The sequence below is a fragment of the Hippoglossus stenolepis genome, chromosome 11 (genome assembly GCF_022539355.2).
Source record: "Hippoglossus stenolepis isolate QCI-W04-F060 chromosome 11, HSTE1.2, whole genome shotgun sequence".
NCBI lineage: Eukaryota > Metazoa > Chordata > Actinopteri > Pleuronectiformes > Pleuronectidae > Hippoglossus > Hippoglossus stenolepis.
The window spans coordinates 7,951,048-7,974,945 of NC_061493.1; the positions used below are offsets into that span (position 1 = coordinate 7,951,048).

At 43.9% G+C, this 23,898-nt stretch overlaps 3 protein-coding genes across 8 annotated transcripts; 1 reads left to right on the forward strand and 2 right to left on the reverse strand.

The window, feature by feature from the left end:
- Positions 1 to 33: 33 nt before the first annotated feature.
- Positions 34 to 5,289, reverse strand: LOC118118080 (mucin-5AC). Its single transcript, XM_035170907.2, has 5 exons — positions 4,810 to 5,289; positions 3,604 to 3,903; positions 2,278 to 2,544; positions 2,018 to 2,184; positions 34 to 1,266 (listed from the first exon to the last, which is right to left on the reverse strand). The coding sequence occupies exons 1-5, from the start codon at positions 4,877 to 4,879 to the stop codon at positions 1,222 to 1,224; spliced, it is 849 nt and encodes a 282-aa protein (XP_035026798.2). The 5' UTR covers positions 4,880 to 5,289; the 3' UTR covers positions 34 to 1,221.
- LOC118118076 (importin-13) lies at positions 4,737 to 14,848 on the forward strand. Of its 5 annotated transcripts, none has more exons than XM_035170892.2 (22): positions 4,737 to 4,829; positions 5,721 to 5,846; positions 6,380 to 6,505; positions 7,335 to 7,975; positions 8,055 to 8,195; positions 8,286 to 8,427; positions 9,112 to 9,278; positions 9,527 to 9,647; positions 9,746 to 9,893; positions 9,997 to 10,178; positions 10,313 to 10,339; positions 10,448 to 10,582; positions 11,105 to 11,242; positions 11,462 to 11,542; positions 11,650 to 11,787; positions 11,886 to 11,982; positions 12,056 to 12,108; positions 12,204 to 12,270; positions 13,289 to 13,347; positions 13,448 to 13,537; positions 13,640 to 13,821; positions 14,721 to 14,848. In XM_035170892.2, the coding sequence occupies exons 2-22, from the start codon at positions 5,772 to 5,774 to the stop codon at positions 14,812 to 14,814; spliced, it is 2,904 nt and encodes a 967-aa protein (XP_035026783.1). In that variant the 5' UTR covers positions 4,737 to 4,829; positions 5,721 to 5,771; the 3' UTR covers positions 14,815 to 14,848. The 5 variants fall into 5 exon arrangements, with proteins under 5 accessions (XP_035026783.1, XP_035026787.1, XP_035026785.1 ...); XM_035170896.2 differs by having other exon boundaries at positions 4,805 to 4,829; positions 5,724 to 5,846; XM_035170894.2 differs by lacking the exon at positions 4,737 to 4,829 and adding an exon at positions 5,434 to 5,449.
- A 276-nt stretch (positions 14,849 to 15,124) lies between these two features.
- fzr1b (fizzy/cell division cycle 20 related 1b) lies at positions 15,125 to 21,530 on the reverse strand. Of its 2 annotated transcripts, none has more exons than XM_035170904.1 (14): positions 21,369 to 21,530; positions 20,873 to 21,060; positions 19,658 to 19,759; positions 19,508 to 19,571; positions 19,256 to 19,383; positions 18,465 to 18,547; positions 18,163 to 18,346; positions 18,000 to 18,065; positions 17,805 to 17,907; positions 17,359 to 17,540; positions 17,003 to 17,236; positions 16,603 to 16,707; positions 16,232 to 16,324; positions 15,125 to 15,706 (listed from the first exon to the last, which is right to left on the reverse strand). In XM_035170904.1, the coding sequence occupies exons 2-14, from the start codon at positions 20,948 to 20,950 to the stop codon at positions 15,665 to 15,667; spliced, it is 1,464 nt and encodes a 487-aa protein (XP_035026795.1). In that variant the 5' UTR covers positions 20,951 to 21,060; positions 21,369 to 21,530; the 3' UTR covers positions 15,125 to 15,664. The 2 variants fall into 2 exon arrangements, with proteins under 2 accessions (XP_035026795.1, XP_035026796.1); XM_035170905.2 differs by having other exon boundaries at positions 21,330 to 21,522.
- Between the last annotated feature and the right edge of the window lie 2,368 nt (positions 21,531 to 23,898).

Genomic DNA, 23,898 nt, shown 5'->3' on the forward strand with positions numbered 1-23,898 from the left:
GCTTTTATAAAACAACACCCCACTCTAGATGTGCAACTTTACTGTGGTTTCTATTTTATTATCAAACAGGACATATATCAATAAACTCTTACAGTCTACCTTTCAATGGCATATATATATATATATATATATACACACATAACTAATGGCACTTAATGCAGTCGTAAAGTAATACTAGGTTAACATCTCTAATACATAATTTAAGGTCAAGCACATCTGCACAATATTCCAACTAACACAGATACAGGTAACAAAAAAAAAACGTCCCTGATGCTGCTTGACATGACATTTGACTCATATTTAAGTGGTTATTTAGTGTAGCAGGGTCTTGTGGTGGATGTGCACTGGTGGATTAAATATTCATCAATAAAAGCAGAATAACCAATTTCAAGTTTTATATATTTGCATCAGACTATGATGATACAAGTTCCACAACACAGATAAGTAGACATTAAAGGCTGCAACGCAACAAGAAATATTTGCCACATAATTTTGGTCAATTGGTTAGTTCATGAAAACAGTTTAATAATCAATAACTTAGGTATTACTTATGTTTTTCCAAAATATAGGGCTTTTCAATTGTATATCACTTGCGTTTTTTCATTTTTTTGTGCAGCAACACTGGCTTTAAGACAACACGTGCGACCTGGCAATATGGTGTGAAAGTGCACTTCACTAATATTTGGTCACCTAAAAGATAATAATTCAAGTTCCTTAATCATTTGGGGGCGTGATGAAAACTTTTCAATGTGTCTCAAAGACTTTGCATTCTCAATCTTTATCCATCACTCTCTAATGTCTCCCTTCATAACCTGAGGTGGTCAGTTAATTTACAATAAGGGACCATGTGCAACCTTGATCCACATAACCCCAAATGTCCCCTAGAGGGCAGTGTGACCATACGTGCCACATTAAAGTGCTGTGCGTACATAGGGAGTCAAGTCAGGGATACATAGAACACATACGTTTCCAAACCCGACTGAAGATCTCCTGTACTTTAGAGGGAATGTGGAAAAAGAGTTGAAGTTATACAAAACCGTCGTGTTTAAATGAGTAAAACAATCGTTCTTACGTAGCATCAGAGAAACGTTTTCACCACTGACCCAACACACTGATCAGCAGTGATGCAGCTGCATCAGGTAAAGGCTTTGCTCGTGTCCACACTTTCTTCCTTTGGTGTCCGCTTTGCTTCTGTTGCCTCTGACTGACAGGACGCGTCCATCAGTAAGTGTATCTGGAGAGCGGTGTGTCCTCCATCAAATCCTCCTGGAGGAGATCATTGAGACAAAACTTGATGATAAGTTGGACATTTAGTGGAGTGCAGTTTTAAGAATGAGATTAGAGCACCAGTTTATAAAGTTACTGAGATACAGAAGCATATTTGACTTTTCCAGTGGAATAGATTCAGTTTTCCTTTTTTTTATACACTTGATTTTATATTATAGGAGCCCCAAAAGTCAAGGAAATATATATATTTTTTAAATAAACATTCTCTACTGTACCATTTCTGTTATATATAAGTATAATAATATATCTTAAAAGGTCTGGTTGTATAAAATTTGGGAATCAACAGGGGCTGAGACCTGTATCCGAGGACCAAAGGTTCTGGGATAGAGAAGGTGAGACAGGTACTGGGGGGTCAGGTCATGCAGGGATTTGTAGATGAGGAGGAAGATTGTGTATAGAATGTAGGACTGAATGGGAAGCAAGTGAAGATGAATTAGGGTGAGGGTCATGTGCTGCCACACACCCTACATTTCCCACAATGAGACTGGGAACACTATATCTTCCATAGGAACCCTCCTGGCTTGTAAACAGCTACCTGTGTCAAGATCCACACTCTATTATTATTATTTCCTCCAACAAGTCCCCTTAAAACCACAGTGGACACATATACAACTTTTTTTACATGGTGAATAGTACTCCTCAAAATCAGTAAACCGACCTTTGTGTGTAAAACATTGACGGAGTAAGGAAGGATATCATCCTCACTGTAATGTCTGCTCGGAAGTCTTACCATGGGGAGATCCTGCAGCCGATGAAACTCGGGGTGGTTTGTCCGCTGGCGGAGCTTCAGGAAGAGGACGACAAAGACGATGGCAGTGGTGACGATGAACACCGACAGCAGCCCAGCCAGCAGGGGGTCTAACGGGGAGCTTGGGTGGTACCGGGGCCCCTTGAGGTCTATGTGACACAGGAATGGACAAACATAATAAAACACACTTTTTTTAGAGAAAATGAGAATTATATTGCGCTTTCACCTGTCCGTCACCGTACCTTCATCTCCAACGTTAAGTTCAGATGGGGCCTCCCGGTGTTTTGGCCCCACAGGGACTGGAGCTGAGGTGGAAGGGCGGCCTGTGGGCTGTGATTTGGGCCGTGACCGGGTGGTGGAGCTCATACTCTGCACCGTGTGGGCTGGCTGAGATGAAAAGGTGGCGGTGGGATCTGTGGCCGGGGGCTTCCTGTCCTCAGTGGTTGAGACGTGATGCAGAGGGGTGGGGCTCTGCGCCGTCGGTGTGGATGAAAGGCTGTGGGTGCCAGCTGAAAGTGTGGATGTGAGGGTAGTGCTGTATCAATTCAAAACAGTACAGAGGATTCTTCAAAGCAAATGGAGCACACACATACACACCACCCTGCCCATTACAGCAGGGTAACTCCCACTGACATTACAGCACACACTCCTGCTGTAATGTTATTGTTGTCAGCGTCCACCTGCGTCCACCAGCATCCTGCTTGACATACACTGTTTGTATTTTCATGCATGGACTCCACGGCACAATAACAGTGGTAGTGGTGGATATAACACATGTTCACTGCTGTAAATTAAAGCTTTGTCAAACAAAACAGAGACAAACTTTTCCCACCGTAGTGAACATTGGTTTTGGTTCAGCTAAATAGTCAGATTAAAATCACTAAACTGGAATGACAACACAAAGGCCCAACAGGCCCCTTATGAAACAATTTAAATTCACTAGATCCAGATCCAAAATTTCACACACCTATAAATATCATGATCTCACTATGTTAAAGAAAATGAAGGGGTGGATGGGTGGATGGATGGATGGATGGATGGATGGATGGATGGATGGATGGATGGATGTTTGGACGGAAGGCCCGACTTCATGACACTTTAAAAGCGATGCCAGTTTTAGCTTTTAACGTGTCGAGCTCCGCGTTATTCTACAGAGGCCGAGGTGAGAGAGGTGACGATGACTAAAGGGAGCTAAAGTCCGATGTCACATTGTCTGTTATTTCCATGCTCCTCAAAGAGGCGACGTGGCCTCAACATGGCCGGTTTATATTTAACTGATCTATTAAAAATAATGAAGTTACGACACGCCTTGTGAACGAGGGCCCTGTTCCTGGAACGCAGCTGGGAGTGGAGCTGACTCTGAGGAAAGAGGCTGTGTTTGCAAACAGGAAGCTCTCAGGCAGTTATTATTTTAATAGTTCAATCTGGACTAAGTAAACAGAAAGGATTGGAAAATTATAGATGCAGAGTAAAAGACTTATGAATGGAAAGATGATCATAGTTTCTTGGTCGATAATTATTTCCTTCAACGCTTTAAAAAAAAAAAAGGGCATGAAGGTTTGTCTTACCTGGAGAAGAGGCAGCACCTGTGTGAGCCTCCATGACCACTGCTCCATCCGTGTGTGCAGATGTTGCAGCTGCAGAGCTTGTGCTCAACAAGTGGGTTTTAAATGCTGCATCAGTGACATTATCTGATCTGACTGTTCCTTCAGCCCCGGTGATGGTTTCAGTGGAGGTGTCATCCTTTCCTGCAGGATCACGTGTCCACTGCGGGCCCTCATTCCCAGGATCCGCTGTCACACGGTCAGGAGATGCTGAGGTGTCAGTATGACTCCCAGGGAGGACAGGGGGAAAAGCACTGCTCTGACCTTGAAAAAGTGGATATAGAAATGAAATAAATCATAAATATAATAAAATATAAATAGCATGTAATTGATATTTTATATAAATAGTTTTTTTCCGTAGACTTGTGTCCTTAAAACAAAACAGTCCTCTTTGAATTCACCAGAGCATAAAGTGAAATATTCATGTCTTGATTGGTCTTTTTTAGTTTACTGGCACAGAAGACTAAAATAACCTGACATGTTTACATGTGAGAATCTGGAATCAGAGAAGTGAACAAAAATGATTAGCTGATTATCAAAAGAGTTGCCAAATTCCAATTTTCTGATTCCGATTACTCTCATATTGTAGAGCCAGGATATAGCTTTTAGCATTTTTTTTTTTTCAGAAATGACAAAAGTGATTCATCGATGATCAAGATCAAGAATCACTCAATCAATAACTAATCAATTAAGTGACATGTCATCCAATAACAGTCTTCTGATAAACCATGATTTGAAATTTGAATTTTAAACTGTGAGGCCTGGTTGCATTTTTCTATATAAGCTGTAAAAAAGAGATACACTGAGATACAAGTCTAAATCAAGTTATGTATTAAAAGTTAAACGAAATAATATTTGATATTGAAGGAAATAAAAATGAATACATTTGAGTTGGGTGATCTCATGTAAAGGAACAGTGCACATCCTTCTGACACCAAGAAGCTGATGAATGAACTCAACCTTTATAATATTAGTGAATAATGATCAAATTCTGCCTCCAGCTATGTCACAACTTTCTATTAGACGAGTAAACAGCGGAGAGCATCATGTGCTGAATTAATAAGGAGCCCAGCTCACGTCAGCAGGATGTCCACATCAAACACACACACACACACACACACACACACACACACACACACACACACACACACACTGGGGATGGCACCTTACCTCTTGTCTGCGATGAGCCGGTAAGCAGCAGCACCAACACGACGAACACCAAGTTTATTTCTAATCTCATCTCACCTCCCCCTGCAGATCTCCGTAAAAAAACCGGACTGTGCACAGCAGCTCCGCCGCTTCAGCTCTGAGCTTGTTTTCCGTTACGTGATTTGACAGAGCTCATCAGCAGCAGCGCTAAAAATATCCTGAGGGAGTCGGGCAGAAGAGGAGCAGGGGTGGGGCCGCATGGCACGCGGGCGCACAGACGCACGCGCCGTCCTTATTCCCAAAAGAGCGAAAGGGTGTCAATCTGCAAATTCGTGCTGCACCTTCCATCCGTGTGTGGCTTTTTCCTCTCACAGTCACTCATCCATCCGCATCCATCCCTCTCTGGAGCGCAGCGGTTTGCAGGCGCTGTCGCTCCGCCGCTCCAATCAGGCGCCAGTGCGTCAGAGGCGCAGTTGTGTGCGTCAGGACTCTAGCGCCTGTTGTGGCGCACGCACACGCACACACACACGCACACGCACACACACACACACACACACACACACACACACACACACACACACACACACACACACACACACACACACACACACAGAGTGCCAACGCAGCTTCCAAGTTTCCCCCGTGCTCTGTGTTATTGCAGGTTTGGTGCATGAACTGGTTCAGAGCAGTGACAGCTGACGAGGTGTGTGTGTGTGTGTGTGTGTGTGTGAACAAACTTTTCAGCCCCCGCAGAGGTCAGTGTGTCGTCACGCCTGAGCGCACAGCCCACATGTGTACTGTGTAGACAGCTGAATGACCCGCTGCGTCCTCTGTCAGCGTGCTTTGACACACACACACACACACACAGACACACACACTTCAGAGGACAGCGAGAGCTCGATCTGATCACTTATTTACTTTCTACCGATCAGCAGGCTGTAGTTTCCTGAGGGACACCCAGAGAAAGCTGCCAGTTGCGCCAGATGGAGCCTCCGGACAACCCGGGAGAGAGCCCCGTGGAGTTAACGGTGGAGTTAACGGTGGAGAATGTGGAATCGGTGAGTTAGTTGTCAGTAACCAGCCAGCAATTTTCTGAATGACTGTTTAGTGAGTTTAAACCTGCAGATGCACTCAAAACACTTCTGCTAATTCAACTACACACTATTGTCACTGCTGCATCAGTATTTATTATTGGTAAAGGGGGTTTAGTATAATTCATATACTAGTGAAACAACGGCAGTTAAGCAGAAAAGTTGAGTTTTGTTAATTGTAGTCGAACATGAGCAGATTAGTCAGAGTGGACCCTTTGTAACATGATACCAGCTATAAGCATATGCTGTCCTAATAATAACTAACACCATGTGCTTTGGATTAGTTGCCAGGACAACACATATTTTTTTTATCTCTATTCAGACAATAAGTCATCAAGTATGATTATCAATGCATGGGGAAATTACAGATCTGCAATTAACTGTAAAGTCGACTCTTGTTCGTGTATCAGCCTGTTTCACAAGATAAAACCTCCCCAGTCAATACAGACTGGAGCAGGGTCCTTACTTCATTCCTTTTTCTTGTCCCTCTCCCTGCACAGGCTCTCTACCAGCTTTACTTTGATCCGGACATGGAGCGTAAGAACGTGGCCCAGAAGTGGCTGACCCAGGCCCAGGGCTCCGCACAGGCCTGGCAGTTCTGCTGGGCCCTGCTCAGCCCGGACAAGGTGTGTTGTTGTTGTTGTCGGTTCACAGTTTGTCCCATATTTGAATTATGCTGCCAGGATAATGTAGAAGACTCGTTCATAAGTTTGCTCCGATGTGCTTCAGCTGTTCATGGTGACAAGAGGTTGGATTCCTGGATCAATCAGACAAACATGGGAGATGATAAGACTGTGGAATCATTTAATCACACAATTCTCAAGCTGTTTTTTGGGAAAGCTGGATTACAAAATATGTAAAACAGTAATTTATCATGGAGCATGAACCCAGTTAGAAGATACCAAAAATGATGAACCTATATTTAAATCAAGTATTATGGCTCTGGGTCCTACAGTATGTTACTTATTGAGGAGTCAAAAGGTGTTTATTGTCGCAGCTGAGAACAGGAATCCTTCCTCTGGGTCTCCAAGTTGATCAATTAAAAATAAAAGATCCCTGTGAAAGACAGGTTGTTTGAATTGTGTGAATTATGAATCACAGTTTCTTCTGTGATGCTGTTATTATGATGACTTAAGATGAAGATTATTAGACTATTAATTTTAAAGAGATACTTAGAGATACTAAGTTTGTTCCTTTAATCTAAAAACATCAGGATGGTTTATTTGATAGGTTTTGTAATTGATGCTGCCACTCTGGTTACTAGTTTTGGGCTGTGCACACAATGGGCATTTAAAAAAATCCATATACTGTAAACTGTAACTGTAAAAAGGACATTAGGAAATGTTTTGTGTTTAAAATCCCAGTGATTTATATTATATTTTTACTGTGTTGATTTCAAAACAGTTGTTTCGTCTGTTACAACGTTGCTCATGATGTCAAACTGTCTTCTTGCAGCTCCCAGAGGTTCAGTTTTTTGGAGCCAGCACCCTCCACACCAAGATCTCCCGCCACTGGAGCGACCTCCCCGCTGACCAGCATGAGACCCTCAGGATGCAGCTCCTCTCCCACATCTTGCACTTCTCCTCGGGGCCCAAAATGGTGCTGACTCGCCTGTGTGTCTCCCTGGCTTCCATGGCTCTTAACTTAATCCCCCAGGCTTGGTCTCATCCGGTGGCGGACATGGTGAGGGCATTCCAGCCACAGAAACCCACTTTTGAAGGTGGCTCTGGTGCCGAGGCCTCTCAGGACCCCCAGGCCCACTGCCTGGCGCTGCTGGAGCTCCTCACCGTGCTTCCTGAGGAGTTCCAGTGCAGCCGGCTGGCTCAGGCTCGCCGCACGCAGCTGAGAGGGGCCCTGGCTGCGGAGTGGGCGGTGGTGTGTCCCATGCTGCGTCAGCTCCTCCAGAGCCAGGACTCCTCCAACCAGGTGAAGGAGAAGGTGCTGCGCTGCCTGTCCAGCTGGGTGGCGCTGGACGTGCCGTTGGGGGAGAGTCATGAGCTGGTGCAGGACTGTTTCGCCGCGCTGTCCAATCCCGAGCTATTTGACACGGCCGTGGAGACGATAGTTAACGCCCTGTCACAGCCTGACTGCCAGAGGTGAGAAACACGCCGGTTCTTAGCGTCAGAAGGTCAACGTTCATTCGTCAGGTGTGTGAATGAGAACATGTGTTTGCAGGTCTACTGACGCTCTGGTGAACCTGATGCCTCTGGTGCTGGGTCTTCATGACCAGCTGAAGACTGCGGCTCAGGGCGGAGACATGGAAACCTCACATGGTATCTGTCGTATCGCTGTTGCCATGGGAGAAACACACTCCAGGTACACCCAGATAAGAGCTCACACGACCTCAACCTCCGTCAGTGTGGCTTCTATTTCTTAATTTGGATTCATTGTGTTTGTGTATGACAGGGTTTTATTGGAACAGTTGGATCACTGGCAGGAGTATCTGGCTCTGGTCAACATGATTCTGTACTGCACCGGTATCCCTGGTCATTACCCCGTCACTGAGACCACCAGCTCCCTCACGCTCACCTTCTGGTACTCTCTGCAGGTACGGAGGCCGACTGGAAGAAGACATTTTTGCTGTTTGTTTGCCTCCACGCCGGTGACAGCAAGTGCTCAGAGGCATCGTGTTTTCATGTTATGTATACGTATGTCTGTTGTCCCATCTCAAGAATGTCTAGAGGGAATGTCTTCAAATTTGGTCCAAATATTCCCTTGGACTCAAAGAAGAACTGATTAGAATTTGGTGGCCAAAGGTCAAAGGTCAAGGTTCCTGTGTCCTCACAAACCCTTTTTTTTGGCCTCACGAACATGTGATCTTAAGAAAGCCTCTAGAGCATTCTTTAAAATTTGGCACAAATGTCACTTAGATCCATCGTCAAAGGTCAAGGTGGCCTCTCAAAACATGTTTTCTGCCTCTTGAACAAGTATACCTTTGGGGAATAGCTTCAAATTTGACTAGTTGTCAATTTGACTAAAATATTGATTGACTACATCGCAGTTGCCAAAGGTCAAAGGTCATGGTGACAATATATCATCTAATCTGAAACTGCTCCGGTTGATGGAGGCATACAGCTGCAGTGCGCCACTTCTACATTAAATGTTTATTTTGTCTTTCAGTTTTGTTCGTTACTCGTGAGCACGAAATGTTCCTGTGTATTTTTGTGTCATTCCCTCTGACAAAGGATTTAAACACAGGCTCTGTTGCTCTTTCTATTTCCTGCGTGTCCAGGATGACATATTGTCGTTCGAGGAGGAGAAACAGGCAGTTTATCTCCAGGTTTACAGACCAGTTTACTTCCAGCTCGTGGATGTGCTGCTACAAAAATCCCACTATCCCTCGCAGGAGGAATTCACCTCCTGGTCGTCTGATGACAAGGAGCAGTTCAGAATCTACAGGTTAGTCAGGAAGACGGAGGAAACTTTCAAGGGGGCCAAAAACTCGGCTGTCGTCCTTCATCACAGGGAAGATTTTGGATTTAAGGGGACAAAAAGCACATCTTTCTATCTCTTTCTGTTATAGCTACACACAGAATAACTTTATTTTCTTTTCAAACTATATCCTTAAATGCATTTCAGCCTCATTTGGAGACTAAAAATGGAAGTTACAGATTGACCCTTGTGTCCTCGACTGTTTTCCTGTATAGGGTGGACATCTCTGACACTCTGATGTACGTCTATGAAATGTTGGGGGCCGAGCTGCTCAGTAACCTCTACGACAGGCTGGGCAGGCAGCTGATGGACCCACAGCAGTCTGCAATATGGCAGGTAATGCATTTGATAACTCCTTTCTGACTTCGTTCGGATCTTTAGTGTTTCCTCCTCCTCCTTCTCCTCTAATCTGACATCACCCTCTTCTCCTCTAGGACACGGAGGCCCTGTTGTTTGGCTTCCAGTCCATAGCTGAGACCATAGATGTGAACTACTCTGATGTTATCCCGGGTCTTATCGGTCTGATTCCCAGAATCAACATCAGCAACGTCATGCTGGCCGACACTGTCATGTACACCATTGGTACACGCAGACACAACACCAGGTTTTTTTTTTACCTTCACACATTTTTCTTACAATTAATGAATCATCACGTTTTGCTGCTTTTTCCCCCCTTGTTGTTCAGGATCCCTGGCTGAGTGGCTGGCCGACCACCCGGTGATGCTGGGCGGCATATTACCCATGGTGCTCCAGGGTCTTGTGAAGGCGGAGCTGTCTGTGTCCAGTGTGTCTACTCTGAAGAGGATCTGCAGAGAGTGCAGACATGACCTCAGCCCCTACGCTCAGGACATCCTGTCCGTGTCACAGGTCAGACCCCCCCGCCTCACGGGATCATAAAAATGTTAAAAATTTATCTCTAAAGGTGCTGCATGTATTTTAACCAGAGTGTGGTTACTGCCTTTGTAAACGCATCCACACTCACGATGGATTTTTGTCTGTAGGATGCACTGATTAAAGAAATCCATAAGGTGAGTAAACTGCCTTCAACATTGCCATTTTCTTCTGCAAACATGCGAACACCCACCACCTCGCTGAGGACATTGTGAATAATGTGCACTGTGTGTGTGTGGGTGCAGAGCAGCCAGTGCATGTGGCTGATGCAGGCTCTGGGTTTCCTGCTGTCGGCCCTGCCAGCAGACGAGATCCTGGCCAGACTTCACTCTCTCATCACCCCTCACATCCAGCGGCTGGACACACTGGCCCAGCACGAGGTACAGTCCATCAGCAGAAACTCATACAAGTCTTATACTGAAATAATAAACTGTACTACAGGCTCTTGTGCCATGGAAGAAATAAAGCACACTATATTATGTATATAATATAAATTGTGTTATAATGTTTAATTTAAATGAGAAAAATATTTTAAAATCGTCATACACTTTACTACTTTAAAGGATATTATTAACAATATTTAAAAATGTTCTGTATTAATATTTATGTCTGAATAATTAAAATGGTTTGGTTCATACATTCTGGAATACTGCATGAAAGTGTGCAGCGTCAGCTAACGCTACCACATCTTATATGGGTGTAATAATTCTGGAACCACAATACAAATGTTCACAATCATATATACATGTACAGGAAAATACCAGTACTGTCTATTAGCTGGTTTATTTAGCTCAAGTTCGATGATAACCCTGAGAATGCAGAACACCGGGGCCCATTCAACTCCTGGTTGCTGTCAGTTGGTGGCTTTGTCTCAAACCCAGCCACTTTGTGTCCCTCTGCAGCCTGATCCCACTAATAAACAGTCCATTGTGCACATCCTGGGGATGATGTCCAGTCTCTTCACCACTCTGGACATCAACAGACAAGCAGACGACTTAGAAGGAACCCCCAGTCCCAGACTCACACCCTCACAGAGCCCGGTGAGTTCAGCTTCAAATAACAGCAGACGAAACCTGTCAAATGAGCACCACTAACTCCACTAGTCATAGATCATACCAGCTACTGTTAATAAAATAAGGATAAAATGATCTCAACTAGTTCCTGGATCTTAACCATCAGTGTATCTGACAATTTGCTTAAATTAACTAAATCATACTTCATATTTATATCTACTTTGTCTTTATTTAAAATTTTCTCAGGTTGTGGTTGTGCTTCAACAAGTGTTCACACTGATCCAGACCATCCTCAGCAAGTGGCTTGATGACTCAGAGGTGGTAGAGGTAGGAGGGTTGTTATTACTGCTTATATTAATATGTAGGGTGTCATGTGTGTCTGTGCATGTGCGAATAGATCTGACTCACACTCACTCACATCTGCCCCCCTGCAGGCGGTGTGTGGCGTCTTTGATAAATCCGTTCGAACCCTCCTACATGATTTCGGGCCCATGGTGTCTCAGCTGAGCGAGATGCTGGGGCAGATCTACAGCGCCTACCCACAAGCCTCTGCACTGGACCTGGCTCGGCAGGTACGCCCCCGCAGAGCAGGGCCCCGAACAAAACCTGGAATTAAAGCTCTCAACAAGCTTCTGGAACCAATTTACATTTCCTGTCTCTTCGCGTTTAGATGGTTCACATATTTGCAGGAGACGAACATCACAGCTCTAACATCAGAGGCCTCAGTGAAGTCTTGACTACAGCTACGCTCTCGATATTTCAACAAGGTACTGCAACAACATTTCTTTTCGTTTTTAGGAAATCCCTTTCCTTGCTCACCTTTACACATTTGTTCTCCAGGTCCACGGGATCATCCGGATATAGCAGAATCATTTATGCACCTTCATGCTCAGGTTGGTCAAATGCACGTGTCCATTTATCACTCGTGCATTAGAGGAAATCTTAATTTTTTTTCTCACCACAGTGCTTGTGTTTTCTTGATCGTTAGATTCTTAAAAGAAAACCTGATTTGTACCTGTCTGATCAGCTGGATAAAAAAGCTCTGTTTTACTGTGGTGAGTATCATTACCTGCTTCTACTGTTCACCTGTCAGTCCATTATTATTAGTTTATGATTATAATTAATTGATTTGCATGATTTTTACTCTTTGTACATGTTTGGTGCGATACAGTCTATTATCTTATTCAATTGTGGTTCTTGATAATATAAAGTGGTGAGAAAAAGGTTTTGGATTTATCTGTATATATGCAATATTTTGACTTTTAAAGCTTTTTACAATTAAGCCCCTGCCTGTGCAAATCAAGGATTTTCCAACTCAGCTTCCTTAGATCAGCTGATATTCTGCTTCTGGTTATCCAAGAGTCCGACTGGTGACTAAAACTCTGGAATGACTTATGAGCAGGGATCAGAAATGCTTCATCTGTCACTGCTTTTAAATCCCATCCAAAAAATGTTCTTTATTAGAAAAGCTTTCATCTCTACATTTAATATCTGAATTATTTGTATTTTATTTATTATTTTTAGGATTATTATTCTTGTTGTTGGCTGATCAAGCATGTGCAAATTCTCTTTAACTGATAACATACAAATCATTGTTTTGGTTTAATCCATATTGAATTCATCAGTTACGTTAAAACAACATGTGAAAAAACGATATGTGTCCACCAGGTGAAGCTCAGTACAAGTTGGGTAATGCAGCCGTACAATGAGCCTGAAGTAAATAACATTCAAAGGGAATCTGCCTTTTGGAGCGACCCAATCAGAGCCCAGACTTTAACCTGACAGAGAAACTGTGGAATGACATCAGTCTTTGAGGACGTATGGTCCAAAATGTCCTCCCCGTGCGTTTTATTACCATGAGCACATTGTGTTTGTCTGCACTTGTGGCTCAGATAAAGATCACACCCCATCTTATGACCATTGAATGTAGAAAACCAAGTAATGGCAAAGGGTTTACTCCCCTTTTCTCACCACTCCTAGGTGCTTTCTGTTGTTTTGCATGGTCTTGAAATTCAGTCTCAACAGCTGAAGCAAACATTTAAGAAAAAAAGAATCTTATCCTGTTTTCTCCAGGGATTTTATCACTCAAGTTTCCAGAGACGCCCACAGTAAAAGCTGCCAGTCTATTCTTTGTAAGTTGAGCCTGTAGTGTGTATGGTTCAAGTATCTTTATTGTCTGAATCCAATTGGTCAGGTCTTGAATTCGTGCTATTTCTGTCTTGTCCCTGGAAGACAGAGCTGCTGCCTCGCTGTAAAGACATGCCATGTCTTGGTGAAGTGTTGCAGAGGGATGGAAAGCTCCTGACAGAGACCATACTCCAGGTGAAGGAGGGTTTAGACCGAGGACAGAACTAGATGGAGAAGTGGAAGATATCTACCTCTTCGAGTGTTAACACCCTGTATGTGTTTTATTCCTGGTCTCAGGCGGTCGGAGGCGGCTCTCCTCGCAGCCTGACGGAGCATTTCTCCGAGGTGCTGCTGAGTCTGAACAGACACTGTCCTGCTCTGTTGTCCCAGTGGCTGAAAGACACGCTGCAGAGCCCAGGATTCCCCTCGGCTCAGGTCTCCACAGAACAGAAACACACCTTCACTCAGCAGCTCCTCAGGTAAAAACTGATCTGTTAACAAGGTGACTTCGCAGTTCACTGTTTTACCGTCTTTGAGCTCAATGTTTTGGTTTTCTGGTCCATAACTTTCCTGCTGTGGTTCAATCTCAGCATTCTCATAAATCTCATTTCCAGCTGCAGCAGCTGTTTTTAAGTGAAAACGCTCTAAAGACGTCACTGTGCATCTGCCCAACACCACATGGAAGACACACAATGTTATTAGCCGCATGGCGTCCATTGTGGAGTGTTCGGCAGCTATAAGAAAACAAGACTACAAAGAGAGTGAATGCTTGACTGACATTTATACCATTTTCCAGAAACTCAACTCTAAATGAATGCTCATGTTTCTTTGTAACTGCTGTATACTGGCAGTTTCGGGTTTTCATAGTTTCCCTCTTCCCCATGTGGTCAAAAAAGTTATTGTTAGTTATTGCGGAGCTATCAACTGAATTCCCAACCCTCACAAGTGCCCAAGTCTATCTATCTATCTATCTATCTATCTATCTATCTATCTATCTATCTATATATATATATATATGAATCTAATCTATTGCTGTTCCTGTCAACATGGAAGATTTATCCTCATCATGTTTTTTTAAGTAGAATTATGGGGCATTTCTGTGCTTTTATTTTGATAGGGGAAGTGACTAAGTGACTACAGGCAGTGTGGGGTAAGAGAGTAGGAGAATGTGGCCAGGTACACACCTCTCAGTTTATTTACACCCACGCGGTGTGTGTCCTAACCACTCACCTATGGTTGCAGAGAGTTTCATTTATGATATTAATAAATAAAACCATAAGGATTATATTACAGGATTCAGGTGCTGTGCCCAGTTAAAACTATAAAATCTGAATGTTATATACTTTTGTGATCAGTACTTTTCTGTTCTTTCCTCCAGGGAGCAAACCAACAAGCGTCGTGTGAAGGAGATAGTGAAGGAGTTCTCTCTGCTCTGTCGAGGCCTGCAGGGCTCTGGATACTCTGATTACTAGTCTGAGCTGCCGGAGCTGCTGAGGACAGTCGAAAGAAAAAAGAAATGATCTGAATGTGTTTCTGTGACAAATGGTGCCACATAGGATTTGGGCAGGTGACACTGGACGACCAAAGACCAGATCACTTGGACTGAGCGGAGAGAGAGTGGACGGTGATGAGGATGAATGAGCCTCTGGGCAAAGTGTTTATAATAAAATAACAATTATGGAGAATAAAATGAAATGAGAAGGTGTCATATTATGTCTCTTATCTCCAGACATGGATTCAAACCACTGACGACTGACAAAAACATACTCAAATACTCCAATCTTTCTTTCCAGCTGCGTGAACAACTGAGTGTGTGTGTGTGTTCACGCATTTATTGTTTTTCTTCCTCTGTATACTGCTGTTGATCATATTCACACATTATCAAAATATAGAAACCCTCCCCACCCGAGTCAGACTTCTTCTTCTTCTGCTTCTTCTCTGATCCAAGCAGAGAAGTTTAAAAACTTGACGTTACATTATTATAGCTTAGAACTCTTGTAGATGTATATTTCTGCTAATATATAGTAAAACAATTTCATCACTTACACGACAGAAAAGAAAACAAGACCCACATTTGTAAGCAGACAACATGTCCTGACAATACGCTGCTCATTCTTCTTTTTTTAGATCAGTCACTGTGAGGGATGGCAGTTGTCGGTTGAAGTTGTGGCTGTAGAAAAAGTGGACAGTCTTATTGGGGGTTGTTGAGGATTTGTCTCTGAGATGAGTGGAAAGTGGCGGCTGGTCTGCGAGCGTCACTGTGTGACTGTACAGTTCATCCACAGCTCAGTATTTTCCTCCTGAACCAGTCCTGACACAGGACTATCGTATTCTGGTGAAGAGGTTCAGCACTGACTTTGATTCCTGAGGGAAACAGAGACATTAAAAAGTGTCAACTGGGGTTGATCCGGACAAAGAGCCAGATCCAGGATTTCTTTTCCCTGTCTTGTTTTTTTACATTTTCAACATTTTCTCAGAGAATAATTCATTGATCTTGATGAAAACAATCAGGAGACTGATATTTATGAATGTTTGCTATTTGGTGCAGATTAAAATTGGAATCCGGATCTAGCAGATTTAAATGTGGTTTCCAAAGTACCTCAGCGGAGGAATGCACTGTTCTAAGTGCCATTTTAGTTTACTTATGATTTTTTCATTCAATCAGGGTGAACAACTTTCTGTTTCATGAACACTGAGCCCTCAGTGTTTCCAGAGAGTCTAGAGTTACACAAACATCAAGTTTTTGAGTACTTTGCAAATTTCCCCACCGTGGGACTAATAAAGGATTATCTTATCTTATCTTATCTTATCTTTTCAAGGCCTCATTCAATAATTCAAACAACCAAGGCATTGCACTCGTACATACTGTTATTGACAGACAGACTGTACCTTTGTGCAGCGTGTCTTACTGAAGACGTTCCAGAAACGTAGTGTTTCATCTCCAGCTCCTGTTACGATGGCCTCCCCGTCAGGAGACACAGCCTGAGAAGAGAGGACAGAGAGGTGAAAAGGTGTGTACGTGCACACTGGGGACATTAATATTCTAAATACTGAGAAAAAGCTTGATGTTACAGGAAACAGAACAAGTTCAGGCTCATAATAAAAGCTTTTATTTGAATGCTACATTTAGTACATTTTTACCAGCTCTTACTTAAATATGATTTTAAATGCAGGACTTTTACTGATGCATGTTAATACTTCTACCACTGGACAAAGGAACAGTATGAAAACCCTGGACATCATTAAACCTGTTGTCTCACCAGATACAGCACTCTGTACGAGTGTCCTGTCAGCTTGGCCACCTGTGTTAGTGATGGATACTTCCACACCAGGATCTGGTTCTGCGAGTAGCCATGAGTGCTCACCTGAAAACAAAGAAATTACTATTAAATATAAAATCTGAAAAGATATTGGCCTATTATATCAAATATAACAAAATATCTCTACACTTATTTTCACTAGTTTTTTAATGTTTTACATCTTTACAATAACAATATAACCCTGCATAATATCTGTTATCATTTTTATCTGTAGATAATCGGATGGTGTATATTTTATTTCCAATTGTAACATTACATTTGATTGATTAGTTTATTATGATATACTATATCTGCACAAAGCATCTCCAGGGTGTGTGTTGGTGTGTGTGCGCCTCCTCACCAGTTCATTGGCATGTTTGGACCAGGCCAAGTTGCAGACCTGGGAGCCGGTGTCTGTGCTCTGCAGCGCCTGACCCGTCAGTGTGTTCCAGAAGCGCAGGCAGCGGTCCGCGGTGCCGCCCCCCGACGCCAGCAGCCCGTGCTGGTGGGGGGACCAGGCGATGGCCTTCACGGCTGCCAGGTGGTCACTGTACTGCTGCACGGGGAGCAGGCTGGAGCTGTTCCACACCAATAACTGTCCAGAGACAGACAGAGGCTTTGAGTGCGTTCACCTTTACACTTAAAGATCAGTCGAGCTAATCTCAGGGTGCCACCTGAGAAAACCCTTGGTGAAAGTGAAGCTCTAAATTCTCTAACCTTATTGTCGTTGCCTCCGGACGCGAGGTGCTGGTGGTCAGGAGACCATTTGAGGCCACAAACTTCTTGCCTGTGACCTTGCAGCCTCCTCTCAGCAGAAGGGGGGGTCCTGACGTCCCGCTGGAGGATCACTCTGTCCCGACTTCCCGACGACAGCTGCTCCCCGTTCCATGCCAGGGCACCTTCGGCACAAAGGGAGGGAGGGTCTTGCATTTCACTGGAGCTATCAAATATCCATCTGGCATTGCTTGTACACCACATAGCACATGCTCACTGGCACAATAAATGCATTACCGGGTGGAATTTAATATTTAAAAAATCACAGTTGAATACAAATATTTTTAAAGCTCTGTTAGGACAATTTCATTTTCCTTTTTTCATATTGCTGACTCAATCACACTGTCACCAGAAATGTGTAATTGTATTTTACTCAAGCAATGACTGACCTACGCGGGCTGAGTGACCCTCCAGACTGGTCAGCTTCCTCCCTCCAGCTGCGTCCCAGATCTGAACGTAACCTTTATGGGTTCCGACAGCGACCAGACTTCCCTGGTAGGGAGAGCAAGCAAGTTTTTTTTATTTCTCTGTTCTACATTAATTATTGAATTTATAACACGGTAGATTCAGTTGTGGCAGCTCACCCTCTCATTCCAACATACTGAAGTAACCGAGTCTCCATCCACTGAGAGGTCACATAACCTTGTCACCTGTTAGGGCAGTAAAAGTTCACACACACTTAATTCCTTCCACTAACGCCAAACGCAGGGGAAATGTCACAATAAAAGTCCAAAGTCCTCCTCTGACCTGGCTGGTGCAGGCACTCCACAGGTAGACGCAGGCCCCCAGGCCGACACTGAGCAGGTTGCCCGCCGACCAGTCTACCAGGTTGAGGTAGAAGTCGTCTTGCAGCTCCGGAGCGTCCAGCACTTTGAAGGGGATCTTGGAGATCTTCCGCGCTGGTTTGCGAGGAGAACGGAGCAGCTTGTGACTGAAGACACATCGAGAGGAAACAGAGAAAGTTCACTCACCAGGATCGGAGACAAAAAGCGTAAGCATCAGTTGTGTTCACGCAGCAGTGAGTGAGATAAATGAGGTTTATACTGTACCTCTTGTTACTAAGGGGAGAAAGGGAGTATGGTGAGACTTCATTATCGCTATCGAAAGGCACTCTCTTAGTGTGGACAGTGTACTGCAGAGAAAGAGCACAGAGCAGGATTATTGCAGGAAGCTGCTGACTGCCAAGATGATCACATGTCACAGTTTGTTTTTTTTCAATTTACTTCTTCAGTTCTTCAGTAAAAAGCATAATAAAATGTGGATACCCATTTTCCTTATGTTGTTAAATTGTGGTTTGATATTTTATCACAATGTCGAGCACCTGTCTTCTTCATAACATTTGTATTATTAATTCCTCTTATTGTTTATGGTGCACGATGTAAACAAACACAGATAAAGGTTTAGCAGATTTATCACTCAACCAATTGAAAGCTCTAGATACATTACACAACCTCCTGTTGCTAGATTTATTTTATTATGTAGCTTAAGCTTTCTTAGTAAAACATTAAAGTATTAAAATAAAAAATGTAAATAGGTAAAGTTGAAGATATATTGATGTGTCCTGATTATTTAGTCACCATTCGTGATAAAAAAAACATAAAATCGGAGCTGAATCCAAATTACATTGTAGCATTTTTATATCTGATTACAGACCACGTATAAAAAAATGCAGGGACAGATACACAATACATATTTTACACATGAGATCTTTGTCAGCCTAATACAATCCAGTGTTACCGTCATTGCTCCTGGATTTAAAACTTCTTCATATAATGTCAGATTCTGTGGTGTCTCGAAAATGTCTGGAAACAAATGACAAAGGGATTGAGACGACTTTTACCCTAAAAAGGCTGTGAGAGTCTTGAGAGAGGACTGTGTGCCTCCGGTCGTCCGTGTGAGGGTCTGGCACCATCTCTATTCCCGCCCCCAGCAACTCATTCCTCAACAGGGCAGCGTACGCCACAGTGTCTGCAGGGGGGGGCAGAGGGAACACAGAGGGTAGAGGGATGTGATCCACAATCAAAACACTGCAACTGTTGAGGGAAAACTGCAACTTCACATCAAAGTGTCCACTGAGGGTTTCTTCTTCTACCTTTGCTTGAGTCTGAGCTGGCGTCCTTTGGTTTATGGGTCTGACTGGGAGAGCGGCAGTTCTCCTGTGGAGAGGAGCAGGACACTGATTACTGAGCGGCACCTCCCATTAAAATACCTGACTGAGTAGACAAACTGAGGAGCTGCTCACGTTAGCATAGTGGAAGTTGATGCTCCAGTTGCTTCCAGCTCGGGTGGGAATGAAGCGGTCCCCTGACTTCACACTGACAGGACTGCAGGTGGCACTTGCACACTGGGAGGGACAATAACACCATTTAGACAACAACAAACAATTTAGCAGAGTTATATCCCTCATGGCTAAGATGTGGCCGAGGGAGATACTTTTCAGGGGTCCTGAAATATATAGCAGCACTGCGGTGGCCCGTAAAAAAAAATCACATAACACAATGACAAATAAGAAAACACAACAGCAAATCTTAAAACACGATGTCACGTTTCCTTCATGTTAAAAAGACGAGCCTCGTCGGCAGCAGGTACCTACTGTTTCAGTTTAGAGGTTAATGTGTAACTAAAAGTTTGGGCTGAAGTGTCTCTCCCTGGAAATTCAAAAAATGCCCTGAGAACGCAGTGCTGGGAGGCGGACTAAGGGACACCTAGAGGCGAGAAGCCCTCTACTTTGTGAGACATTTCTGTTGAAAATCCATGTGTGTGAGAGGAGACATGGAGGGGCAGGACCTCTCCTGCCCCTCCATGTCTCCTCGACCATTCAGAGACGGGGGGTCTCTGAATGGTCGAGACGGGGGTCTCTGAATGGTCGAGGATGTGGTGGTTATGGATTTAGTTTCAGCATACATTGAAAACAAGTGCATCTTTGCAGATTCCCACTCACGAGCGGTCGCTTTGATTGGAGGGTGTTAACTGGTTCCGTGGAACATGGATTGAAATATCAGGTGGCGTCATAAGCCACATTGAACCCATACATTTTCTCTGAAAATAAATGTGGTAATAAATGTGATATTAAAACCTGCACTAGTGTGTTTCATCACAGAGGAGCGATACAATTTGGTTTAGAGATCAAAAACAGATTTACGTGTGCAGTATCTCTTTGACGTGTGTTTTGTTGTTTCCTTCTTCGTTGTTGTGTTTTTGAGATTGGTTGTTTTATCTTATGATTTGTTGTTGTGTGTGTGTGACACCTCGGGGCCACCGTACCACACCTCTGCTCACACTGCTCCAGGACCACATGATGACACTGAACCATCTCTTCCACTCGGTCTGCGGCTCCATCCCGCAGCTGCCACACACACACACACGCACATCATGTCAGGCTGTACGTCGCATCACGCAGCTGCGCGTGCACCGGTGTTCACAAACACAGTGTGTGCTGTGCTGCGGGGTGTCTGACCTTTGACAGGCGGGCCTCTGTGGGCAGGTTCTGGTGGTTGATCTGCCGGAGCAGCCTCCTCTCGTACTCCTGGTCCATGTCCTCAGGGCGGACGAGCCGAGGAGCCTCCCTCTGCTGGCCAGTCCCCGCCCCCCTGGATTAAACCTCCGCTCCCTCTCGGTGAGGAAACCCGCAGAGGATCTCCATCTCTGTGAAACACAGGGGGCCGAGGGTCAGAGGAGGAAACGCCGGATGTGGGAGCCGCTGCTGCGGCTGGAGACGGTGAGGACGCACCGCAACAAACGACCTGCTGGTGTTATTCTGTTCTCGTTTCTTAAAGAGCAACTTTACTGTTTATTAAAATCATCCAAATATCAACGTAAACCCGCTAAACAGCCTCACGCTGCGGTTCTGACACCTGACACATTGTCCTGGCATCCTGCTCCCGCACACAGCCCCCTTTAAACAGCGCTGTTACCGTCAGGCCGACGACACCGACGCTTTGTCAGCCACTCACCCGGCGGCTCAGGTGACCGGGGCGGCCTCCATGTCCAGGGTGAGGCGCTGCGGCGGTGCGAGCTGCGGTCGCTCTCCTCCGGTGAACAGCGGCACGTCCGACGCGTCACTGCTGTTGTTTATGTTCGCGACAAAGATGGCGACGGAATCAGCTGGAGCAGGAGCCGTCTGGTCTGCCCCTCTCCGCTGTCTGCGCGCGCAACAGCGACCCCCGCCGGTGACACACGCTCACTGCGTTTAAAGCCGCACTCTGGTTGTTCCCCGCGTGGCCACAGAGTGTCGCTGCTGCACTGTAAAAAGAAAAGATGTAGCTTCACTGCTCCCAAATGTTTCCATCTGGGTTTTTATTCTTTAACCATTGAAAATAATATACTCAATATACTTCCAGTACGTTTTTATAATTGATTTTATGGTACTTTTAATTACCTACAAAGCACTGCATGGGCTGACTCCTCAATATGTTTCAGATCTCGTGTGACCTTGCTCGCACCTTGAGATCCTCGGGCAGGGGTCTCCTAATTGTCCCAAACTCTCGGCTGAAGACTAAGGGGGACAGAGGCTTTGGAACACCCTGCCCCAGGAAATACGACAGGCGGAGGCAGTGGCCTCTTTTAAATCTATGCTCAAAACAATTTTTGCTTTTCCAGGTTCTTCTTCTTTGTTCGATTTATTGGCGGGTGGCACCCAGTGTCAAGGTGCATTACCACCAATTACAAAAATGTAGTGGAGCTCAAGTTCAAATACAGTCACAAAGTAAATGTACTTTTTTGCATCCGACTGCATGTTTCAGAATCTAAATTCCAAATAAAAGGAATATACATTTCTTCACACAGAGCCCATATAACGCACAGCATATCTCCATATTTGGTGCTATAACACAGCTGAATGGTCCTTCCATATTGTGTCACCTGCATCTCATGTGAAAGCCCAACTGTGAGACATCATAACCTCATCCTTCTCTGTCTAACTTGTCTCTTATTTGATTTTAACCTTGGGTTCTAATTAAATTATCCCAATGTTCAGTCAACACAGGAATAATTTGAATCAAACCAACAAAGGGCTGGAAAGGGTATTGCCATTGCCCTAAAAAAACATTGCACTCATCCAATACAATGATAATAAGCGGGAGCACATGAAACACAGTGTAGAAGCACCCACATCAATTCAGTCAGATCACTCCATTACTTAATTTACGATCATGTCTTCTACACTGTCATTATGTCCAATGCCTTTTGTCCTCCTGCACTGAACTTATACAGCTGAGAGCCGAAGCAGAGCAGCAGTCTCATAGATAATCTTGTCCTTTTGGTCATCGGAGGCTTTATCTGGATATTGTCCTGCTTTTTTGTCCTTTGCCAATAACATGTCTGGTTTTCATGTGGTGTATTGTCAAGTGTCTTTGTCTCTGAACTTTTAACATTTAGTTTTACTTAAGTTGTTCTGGGGTTAATATATGATGTATCATAGGGCGTACTTGGGACTTTAGAAAAACGTCATGGAAATAATAATAATAATAATTATGATTTTATCATTACTATTATTATTGGAAACATATTAACATCACTATTATTATTATTATTATTATTATTATTATTATAACTTTGCAGTGCAATTAGAATCACTTCAATACTTATGAAGAATAAGATAAGATTTTAAAGAAGACATTAGCCACAAATAAAGGCTTTTTTTGTGTGTGGAGGTAATGAGGCCGGTTTCCTTATATCATACATTTTGGTCACTTAAGATGTATGAAGAGAAAATAGTTCCCTCGACCATAATGAACCCTAGAAGCCCTGGATTCTCCTGTCAATATACGTAAATGAACTTTTAAAACCAACCTCTGGCCTACATGGTATATAGGTGTACCATGTGTGCCGTCACCGATATCTGAGCGTCATGCAGAGAAAGAGTATTGATAACACGTGCTTGCCTCAGGGCCCCTGTGTGAGCGTGACTTCAAAGTAAATAGAGATCTCACATTTGCCCCCACTGATACTACTTTTTCCATGCACCTGCTAATAGCACAGCAGAGCAAAAGTTCACTCTCTGAACTCTCTCATGAGAGGGTTTTGTTTTCCAAACCACTGAAACTGTGGAGGAGGAGAAGGGAGCGACAGGAAGAGTGGCCCCCGCTGCTGCTGCTGCTTCCAGGCCTCTAATGAGATGGACATGGTAGAGTGGAGACAAGGCATGGCATCTCTGGTGGCACGCTGATCCGCACGTAGGCCCCGTCTGCTACACTGCCCCTTGGCTCACAGCGAGACCCTCCACCTACATTCACATGTCAGCCGACATCAAGTGTAACACACAGACACCGTTTAGATACTGTCGCCGCTTTTCTGTCTGAGCTTGATTGTCTGTTTTTGATACAGAGGAAGCTCATATACTTGATTCAAGTGCAATTTGACATCTTGAACATAAAAGGACGTCACTTTATAATTTTACATTTTCCGGTTACAAGTGTCAAGCTTTATAAGTCATTTAAAAATAATTAAAAATAAATAAATAAAATAATAATAATAATAATAATA